This window comes from Festucalex cinctus, chromosome 5 (genome assembly GCF_051991245.1).
Source record: "Festucalex cinctus isolate MCC-2025b chromosome 5, RoL_Fcin_1.0, whole genome shotgun sequence".
Lineage (NCBI taxonomy): Eukaryota > Metazoa > Chordata > Actinopteri > Syngnathiformes > Syngnathidae > Festucalex > Festucalex cinctus.
This window is the reverse complement of record NC_135415.1, coordinates 10207325-10217500: the sequence shown is the minus strand read 5'-3', so window position 1 is coordinate 10217500 and position 10176 is coordinate 10207325. Positions and strand designations below refer to the sequence as shown.

General features: G+C 39.7%; 1 protein-coding gene across 6 annotated transcripts in view; it reads right to left on the bottom strand.

The window, feature by feature from the left end:
- LOC144019642 (hamartin-like) overlaps positions 1-10176 on the bottom strand; it is a 19610-nt gene that overhangs the window by 4141 nt on the left and 5293 nt on the right. Inside the window, exons 5-19 of one of the 6 annotated variants that reach the window (XM_077522828.1) lie at positions 9054-9198; positions 8789-8943; positions 6171-6244; positions 5959-6098; positions 5793-5875; positions 5603-5711; positions 4326-4405; positions 4179-4245; positions 3620-3804; positions 3389-3543; positions 3226-3296; positions 1980-2155; positions 716-898; positions 216-326; positions 1-82 (exon numbers count right to left, since the gene is read on the bottom strand). The exon at positions 1-82 is cut by the window's left edge and continues 41 nt beyond it. In XM_077522828.1, the coding sequence (XP_077378954.1) occupies positions 1-82; positions 216-326; positions 716-898; positions 1980-2155; positions 3226-3296; positions 3389-3543; positions 3620-3804; positions 4179-4245; positions 4326-4405; positions 5603-5711; positions 5793-5875; positions 5959-6098; positions 6171-6244; positions 8789-8943; positions 9054-9198 (1816 nt within the window). Of the gene's footprint in view, positions 83-215; positions 327-715; positions 899-1979; positions 2156-3225; positions 3297-3388; positions 3544-3619; positions 3805-4178; positions 4281-4325; positions 4406-5602; positions 5712-5792; positions 5876-5958; positions 6099-6170; positions 6245-8788; positions 8944-9053; positions 9199-10176 lie in introns of all 6 variants that reach the window. The other 5 variants (XM_077522831.1, XM_077522830.1, XM_077522834.1 and 2 more) reach the window with 5 other exon arrangements.

Here is a 10176-nt window from a genome sequence, read left to right as displayed (position 1 = left end):
GACTTTTGTTGGTTTCACCCAGCACAACCAACTGTTGGTTGAGCATGAAGGCTTCATGGCGGAACTTGTCGCTGCTACGCAACTGAAACGGGAACAAATCATCAACATCATCATCATCATCATCATCATCGTTGCAGTCATCATTATCATCATCGTGGTCATGGTCATTCGCCTTTGACGGACGGCTCTCTCGGCCCAAGCCCCACCCCACGTACTTTGAGTGACAGCTGGCTCAAGTGGCGCTCGGCACTGGAAGCCTTGTGATTGGTCTTCTGAAGCTCCGCCTCCAAATCCCTCCTCCTGCTCTGACACTCCTCAAGCTCGCTCTGGAAACAACGAATCGCAGGTTAGTGTGTGCGTGCCCTGTTATGGAAAATAATTATTGAGCAAGTACTAACATAAGTTGACAGTGTCTTATGGACATCTGTATTTTCTACAACAAAGGGCTTTCCATTTCTTTCTTTTTTTTTTTTTTTTTTCCCATTTCTTGAACATATCAATTATGATACTATTAACAAATTTTTTCCTTTTCTTATTTTTTTTTTTTTAAACTTCAACTTGTATTTTATACTTGTGATGTGTTCATGTTCAATAAAGCAACCAACAATTGCACAAGAATTAAAAAAGTTAAAAATGATTTTTTTTTTATAATAATAATAATAATAATAATAATAATAATAATACTTAAAAATTTACGTGAGCGTGAGGCGTTCACCTTTAGCGCGAGGAGTTGCGCGTCGCGCTCCTGTTGCTGTTGCAGCAGTTGTCGCACGTGTGTCTGCAGCTGCTGTGTGTGCGCGCCGGCTTCCCGCTGCGCTTGAGCGCAGCGCCGGCGCTCCGCCTCCAGGCTGCTCGTCAGCGCCCTCGTCTCCTCGTCGCGCAGCGACAGCTGAGCGCGCTGCCCCGCCGGACCGAGAAACAAATGGACAAAAAGGATGCAAAGAAAGGGGGAAGAGAGAGAAAAAAAAGATGGAGAAAGAAAGAAATGGAGAGAAAAAGCAAGAAACAGAAAGAGAAAATAAGAATAAGAAAGGAGAGAGAAACAAAGAGGGAGAAAAAGGGACAAATAGAGATATAGAAACAGAAAAAATGAGAAGGAAAGAAAGAAAAAGAACAAAAGAGAAAGAGAGCCAGAGCGAGTGAGAGAGAGTGGGAAAAAGGGCAGGAGAGGAAAAAACAGATGGAGAAAGAGAGAATAAGAAAAAAGTGTAAGACAGAAATAAAGGAGAGAGAGCAATAAATAGGGATAAAAAGAGAAAATGATAAATGATAGGGACAGAAAGAGAGGAGGAAAAATGAGAGGAAAAGAGATCGAGAGAGAGAAAGAGCGAGACAGCAAGAGAGAAAATTAGGAAGCACAACGAAGAGAAAGAAATTGAGAAAAAAGAAAGAAAATAAGAAAGAAGAGACAGAAACAAAAAATGAGGAGAAAGAAAGCGCAAGCGTGAGTGAGAGGGAGAGAGAGAAAGAGCGAGAGAAAGAGCAAAAGAGAGCGAGAGGAGAGAGAGAGAGAGTGCGAGAGATATAGATAGAGCAAGAGAAAGTGAGCGAGAAAGAGAAAAAGAGCGAGAGCGAGAGGGAAGAGAGCGAGAACGAGAGTGAGAGATTGCGAGATAGAGAGTGTGAGAGAGCATGAGAGAGCATAAGAGCGAGAGAATGAGAGGAAGCGAAAAAGAGCAAGTGAGAGAGAAAGAGCGAGAGAGCGAGTGAGAAAGAGAGAAAAAGAGCGAGGAGCGAAAGAGAGTGCTTGAGAGCGAATGAGAGAGACCAAGAGAGAAAGAGAGCGAGCGAGAGAGAGATTGAGCGAGAGAAAGAGAGAGCGAGACAGAGTGTTTGAGAGTGAAAGAGAAAGCGAGAGAGAAGTGAATGTTCTCCCACAGGTGTTGTCATAAAGTATGGTCAGGTATGGCTAGTACAGCAGCCGGCCTCATTTCAACGCGTCGGGTGGCGAAATGGATTTATTTCCGCGCGCACGTTACCATGGCGACGGCCTGCTCCTCCAGTGCAACGGCGGTGAGCACGCGTCGCAGCAGGCGGCGGTTCCTGACGGCGTGCTGCTGACGCTTGAAGCGCTCGTACTGCAGCTGGGCCTGCGCCAGCTGCAGGCCCCGGCGCAGAGACTCCGCCTCCTCCGACCGCCACGAGTCACAACAACCTGACAACCGACAGTCATACAAAAACAGCCACCGTATGACAAGCTTTTCAGTAAGTCAAAATACAAGTTCAAAAAATTTTTAATGTGGAAATCAATACAAAGGTAAATATATAAACAGCAATTAAATATCAATCAATAAATATGTTGTGTTCTAAGGACCGCCCCCTCATTTGAATAACATTTCATGCTATCTGCAGCATGAAATAAATATATTTTTTTATGTGATTATTTAATTCTATTATTTTTGCATTTATTTTTACTTATTGACTGTATATATGGATATTTGTATTTATTGCTATTTATATTATTTTGTATTTAACTTTTTGAATTATACGTTTCTTTATTTTCACTATTCATTATTTATTTTTATCGTAAACAGCCAAAACTAGCATAATTTAAGCTTGGAACTTCTAATTATTTTTGTATTTATTTTTTTACTTTTTTAAAATTTATTGACTATATACAGATATTTGTGTTATTTCTATTTCTATTATTTTTTTGTATTTAATTTTTTAATTATATATTTTTTGTATGTCTTTATTTTCACTTTTATTTATTTTTATAGTTAACAGCCAAAACTAGCATCATTTACGCAAGCTTGGAACGTCTATTATTTTTGTATTTATTTATTTTTACTTTTTTTGTATTTATTAACTGTATATATGGATATTTGTTTTTATTTCAATATATATTATTTTTATTATTTTATTTATTTTAGATAACAGCTAAAACTAGCAAAATTTACACAAGCTTGGAAATGAGAATTTGGAGTACCGGTAAACATTTTCTAATTTGCAATATGTCTCTAAATTAAGTAAACACTGTTTTTATTAAGTATTATTATGTTGTTTTTTCCTATAATGCCGCAGGGTATGCGCATGCACAACTTCAGAGCATCTAGAGAGCGTGAAAATGAGAAGGTATTTGCCCGTCAAAAATTGTTGACTCCACATTTGCACTTCAACAAGCTTGAAAGAAATGAAACAAATATTTGTTTGCTAACGAAATGAAGTATGTTGTGATATGGGTGTTGATAGCAAGTGGTACGGAACATTTGACTGTATGAGTACCTTTGCTTTTCATGCTCTGCTGTTTACCTCCACAAGGGTTTCGATCCAACGACTTGCCCGATGCCGAAGACCTGACAAAAAAAGAAAAATATGTCGCGGAAATCAAAAAGGTGCAAAAGGAGAATATTCTTCACAGGCAATGCTAACCAGCTAACACACTCACCTCCTGTTAAAACTAACGCTAACGCTCGCGTGTGTGTCGTGTCCGTGGGCGATGAGGCCGTCCAGCAAACGCAGAGGAGACGCGGCGACGCTCAGGTCTTCGTCCTCGTCACTCTCGCGATTGTCGCAAGCCGCCATCTTGCGTCGTCGCGCCTCCTGCCGGGGGGAGTGGGGTGCAAAGCGGCACCGAGGTCACCGAGGACGGCTGTCGGCAGGGGTTGAATTCGGTTACCTGCGTCTTGCTCTTCACAAACAACATGGCGGCGCGGGGAAGCGCGAGCTCAAACAGGAAGTCGTAAGAGGGGGCGGGGCCGGGATGCAGAGGAGGGGCTAAGTCGGAAATGGGTGGGGTTTCTTGGCGGGCGGTGAGAAGCTGGCAAGGCAAGGAGCAAGGCTGAGGTGGGAGGGCCTTGTCTGCTGGAGACAAAAGAAAAGGTCAAGGGGGATGGGCCGCAGTGAGCAGTGGGCGGAGCTTCAGCAGCAGGTTAAACCCCAAAACAACCAAGGATATTTTTGTTCGCCCAAGTTAGTTTTCAGAGTGAGCTTGTTAGTTCTTATACACTTTTAGTTTTGTTTTTATTAGTTTCAGCTTTACAAATGTGACATTATCAGAACTTTTGTAAACATTTTGCCATTTCCGTTATTTTCCTTTGCTCACAAGCATTTTTGTTTGTATTTCATTTTGGTTTTGAAAAATGTTTTCTACCAAAAATGTGTGTGGGTGGCGCTTGACGAGCATCCAATCCAAGTTTGTGGGTGTGGCTTCAGCCGGCCCTTGACCATGAGCTCACCTTCAACAGCGATGACGTCATCGTGCGTCGTCTCCACTACCTCCTTCCTAATTGGCTGCTGCCTGACCTGTGGGTGGTGACCAGAGGCTCTTCCTGCTGCGCCTTCAAAATAAAAGCCGATAAATCGTCGAGAACGAGAGAGGTCACCTGCGAGTCATCTGCAGGCCGGACGCCATCTGGACTGTTGCCTGTGGGCGGGGCCGCGGCCGGCGGGATGCATTTTGCACCTGGACACACGCACGCACACCAGAAATTGTGATTTCCTGGGTCAAGTTCCAACCAAGGTTGTTTTAGTTAGCTAAAACTAACAAAAAAATTAAAACTAAAATTGAAAAATTTCATTAACGATATAAAATAAAAACAAAAACTCACTATAATAATAATGGCAAAAATGTCCTTCGTTTTAGTCTTTGGTAATTAATAAAATACATAAGCCTTTGGGGATGATCTTAAATGTTTTATTAAAATGTATTTTATTTTGATATGAACCGGAATAAGGAGGTTTGAAAGTGTGTCACACAGAACTGATGTCTTCTAGCAGCAGCCAACAGAAAAGCACCAAAAGATGTCTGTCATCTCCAATGCTGTTTTTTTAAATATTGTGCACAACACACATTTTTTTTCAAAAACTAAAATTAATATTAAAACTAATTATTTACTAAATAACTAAAACTAATAAAAACTAACAGAACCACCCTGAAAACAAATAAAAACTTAATTTATTTAAAATTGTTTTTAAATATTGTGCACAAGTAATACACATTTTTTAAAACTAACACTAATACTGAAACTGAAACTAACTACAACTAAGTATTTATTAAATAATTAAAACTAACCTGTAACCACCCTGAAAATTAATTAAAACTATCTAAATTTATTTATTTAAGTTTTTTTAAAATATTGAACACAATACACATTTTTTAAAAACTAAAACACTAAAATTAACTAAAAATAATTTATTATTTATTAATTAACTAAAACTAATAAAATCTAACAGAACCACCCTGAAAACAAATTAAATCTAACTAAATTTATGTATTTAAATATTGTGCACAATAGACATTTAAAAAAAAACTAACTAATTATTTATTAAATAACTAAAACTAATAAGAACTAACAGAACCACCCTGTAACTAATTAAAACTAATTTTTTAAATATTGTGCACAAGAAATACATTTTTTTAAACTAAAATTAATCCTGAAACTAACTAAAACTAAGTATTTATTAAATAATTAAAACTGATTTAAAAAAAAATTAACTAACCTGAAACCACCCTGAAAACGAATTAACCTAACTAAATTTAAAAAATAATCATCAATTCAAATCAAAACTAACTCGAATGAAAATTCCCAATCTATAATTGGATCAGTACATTAAAGCAAAAATCTGAAACGCAACAAAAAAATATTGGCATGCGTGTCACCTGAGAGCGAGTCGTTTCTACTCAGGGGGTGGGTGGGGCTTACCGCCCCCACTTCCGGAGGCGGGGTCGACAAGCCGCATCTGGAGGAGGGGCTCCACGTGACATCCAGCTGGACACAACGGAGCCAACATCGTCAAGCTAGATACGCGTGACCGTCGACATCTGACGGAAATTGCCGTATGTGTCACACCTGTACATCCAGGTGTTCCGAGTTGAGCACACTTCCTGACAAGCAGGAAGTGTGCGTCCACGTGGCGTCCTGACTGCTGCACGCTTATAAAAAAAATAAATAAATAAATAAAAAAACAGGAAGTTGCAGGCAGGAAAAGGAGACAGGAAGTGGGCGGGCGACTCACCGCCGTGGGGGCAGGTGAGGTCCGGGTGGGTGATTGGGGGCGGGGCAAGCGCGTGGTCGTCATCGCAGGAGGACTCCAGGGGGTCCAGGGAGACTCGCGAGCACTCCATGATGATGTCGTGGACCTCGTAGCGGCGCCACCTAGCGGCGGGAAAAGGCCACATTTCCAAATCAAAATAGTCTCACACGTTGGGAGGGTGGGGGGCAACTCACCTGGAAGGGTCCACTTCTGAGTCCTGAGTCCCGCTCACCAACTCGGGATGAACACGCACTTGCTCCAACATGGGCTAACCCACAAACACCAAACAAATACACACAACGAGGGATAGACCATATTTGACGAGTATTATTTATAATAATATAATAAACATATATATTAAATAAATAAATAAACAATTTTTTTCTATTTACTGCAAATGACTATCACCTTGAAATGTAGATTTTTTTTTTACGCTAATATTTTCTATTTTACTACAAATAAATATCGGCTTAAAAGTAGATTTAAAAAAAAAAAGTTTGATGCTAATAATTTATATTTTACTGGAAATGAATATCAGCTTGAAAAGTAGACTTAAAAATTGCTGCTAATATTTTCTATTTTACTACAAATGAATATCGGCTTGAAATGTAGATTTTATTTTTTTTTTGACGCAAATATTTTATATTTTACTGGAAATGAATATTAGCTTTTAAAAGTAGATTTAAAAAAAAAAAAAAAAAAAAAAAGTTTGATGCTAATATTTTATATTTTATTGGAAATTAATAGTTTGAAAATTAGATTTAAAAAAAAAACAAAACGTGATCCTAATATTTTCTATGTTACTACAAATGAATATCGGCTTGAAATGTAGATTTTTTTGTTTTGTTTTCATTTTGGCGCTAGTTTCTATATTACTGCAAATGAATACCGGAATATAGATTTTCTTTATATATATATATATATATATATATATATATATATATATATATATATATTAAGGGTGTCACAAAATCGAAATCGATCGAAATTACGTCACGATTTCGAGCATCGAAATAGAAGAGAGGACACACGATTCGATGCCCCCCCCGCGCCCGCCGCCACCGCCGCCACCGCCACCTCCCAGGAAAGCAAATGAGACGCAGCCATTCAGCTACTAGCTAACGGCACTTGTTAGCTGACTTCTCCTGCAGTCATGATGGCAAGCGCGGACAGACACAGCAATGGTGCTTCAAGCCGCTCCCGCTTCTCTCGTCACCAGTTTGGAAACATTTTTGCGTTCCCGGTGAGTTATGTCGACAACGTTCACGTTGTCGATAAAAAGACCACAGTTGCAAGATATGCTATGTGCGCGTACTGTACTCGGCCACGGTGTTACGCCCGGCTCGTCAAGGGGAAGGGAAGTAACACAATAACAGAAAATATAGAGTAGATAAACACGGGTCGACTTTAACATCTGAGTAGTTTTACTTGAAATTTCAGGCAGGGGTTTGACAAGGGAGTGAAAGTGGAAGGTGAACAAATAATAACCGCATTTGACAGAACTGACAGAACGGAGGAGAAACAACAATAACCAATAGGGGTATAATACACGGATACACAATAGCGTCGCGCTGGCACAGTCGTCCAATCGGAGTGTCGCGCTGGCACAGTCGTCCAATCGGAGTGTCGCGCTGGCACAGTCCTCCAATCAGAGTGTCGCGCTGGCGCATTCAAACTGAAGTACCATTATACGGGCACCAGCCGACACAAACACACACATACATACTAGGGGAGCGGAGCCGGCGGCGAAAACAAGTGGGAAAACAACGGTCCAACCAACTATTTCATCCTCATTTACAGTGAAACTTCCACACACTTCAGCTCGCGCGAAACGCCAGATCCATAGGTCTATTTATAGCAGCAGACCTGCAGCCTTGGAAAACGCTGGATTCAAACATTTAATTAGTGTACTTGAACCACGCTACAGTATGCCCAGCAACTGTAAATGTTGGGATATAGTTTGTTCAGGCTGTATTTGTTCCATGACTTTGGATACAATATATTTTTTGTTGTTGTTGCACATTGCACATTATTTTAAGAGGAACGCACAGCACACTGTTGTAACCAAAAACAGTCAATAGATGGCAGGCACCCACTGTGACTTTTTGTTTTTGTTTTTTTATTTTTTATTTTACACTTCAGTAAGAACAAGACGGTTAACTTTATATTGTAAATAAATTCTTTGAATTTGATCATTCCTGCCTAATGTCAATTATCATATATTACATAAATTTACACAAAAATAATATGGAAATTGCATCACCTATATGTAGCCGATCTTTTGAAATAAGATTTACTGTACAATGAATAGAACCAATGATCATAGACTAGCCTTAGCCTACAGAAGCATATGCCTCTGTGTTATAAAGTGGGGGAGCGGAAAAAAAAAAAAAAAAAAAAAAATCGAAAAAAAAATCGAATCGTGACCCCAAAATCGAAATTTAAATCGAATCGTGGAGTTGGCGAATCGTGACACCCCTAATATATATATATATATATATATATATATATATATATGCTATTTTCTATTTTACTGCAAAAGAATATCAGCTTGAAATGTAGATTTTTATTTTTTTTATTTTGACGCTAATATTTTCTATTTTACTGCAAATGTATATCAGCTTAAAATGTAGATTTTTTTTAAATTTGACACTAATATTTTCTATTTCACTGCAAATGAATATCGGCTTGAAATGTAGATTTTTTTTATTTTGATGCTAATATTTTCTATTTTACTGCAAATAAAGATCAGCTTAAAATAGATTTTTTTTTTTTTTTAATTTAAATTTGACGCCATTATTTTGTATTTCACCTTGACCACGTGTTGGAAGGTGTCCATGTTTTCCTTCATGTTGTAGTGCAAGCGCAGGTAGGACAGGAAGTTGCAGGGGAACATCCCGTAGAGGCGGTGGAACAAGGCGTACACTCCGGCGTGCAGGTGAAGCAGGTGGGAGGCGGGCACGCCCCCTGCGGAGCGCATGTCATGTCGCGTTCACCAATCGGAAATCGGACAACAAATAAGGATCCCCGCCCACTCGTTGATGCTAACTGCTAATGTGCGTGTGTGCGTGCGTCACCAGGGTTTTTAAGGCTCCATGCCGCCAAGCGTCCAAAGACGTCAAAAAAGTCGTAGATGTGTTGCTTGGCGGCCTGCGGGATCATGGGTAACAGCGTCACCATCACAAGCACTCCGGGGACCAGCACCGTCATGTCGCAATCGCTCTGAAGGAAAAGCAAAACTCGAAATGTGCAATAAAATATTTTCTAAGCTTTCCTACTCTTGCTAACCTAATAGTGGACAGAAACGTCCAATATTAGTTATACATTTTATTGTTATAGGTTTTATAAATAATGTGTTGAATTGACTGCATATAACGACTCATTAATTATTGTCGGCTAGCAATTGCAACTAGCATTAGCAAGCTCACAAAATTAGCCCATGCTCAACGGCTAGCAATCGCAACTAGTATTAGTAAGCACATAAAATTAGCCCATGCTCAACGGCTAGCAATCGCAACTAGCATTAGCAAGCGCATAAAATTAGCCCATGCTCAACGGCTAACAATCTCAACTAGCATTAGCAGGCGCATAAAATTCGCCCATGCTCAACGGCTAACAATCGCAACTAGCATTAGCAGGCGCATAAAATTAGCCCATGCTCAACGGCTAGCAATCGCAACTAGCATTAGCAAGCGCATAAAATTAGCCCATGCTCAACGGCTAGCAATCGCAACTAGTATTAGCAAGCGCATAAAATTAGCCCATGCTCAACGGCTAACAATCGCAACTAGCATTAGCAGGCGCATAAAATTCGCCCATGCTCAACGGCTAACAATCGCAACTAGCATTAGCAGGCGCATAAAATTAGCCCATGCTCAATGGCTAGCAATCGCAACTAGCATTAGCAAGCACAGCAAAAACATTAACCTATGCTAAACGGCTAGCAATCCCAACTAGCATTAGGAAGGGCACAAAATTAGCCTATGCTAAATGGCAACCAATCGCAATTAGCATTAGCAAGCGCTAGCAACTACCGTATCAGGTAAACAAACTTTTTTTTTTTTTTTTAAACAAAACATTTCGATCACGTCCTCATTTTGTGACTCGAAGTGGGTCGTTGCCTAGCGACGTGTTGACAACAAACGTGCCTCGACCTATGCTAAGCTACGTTTAGCATTCTTGCAGTTGAATCAACAAAGC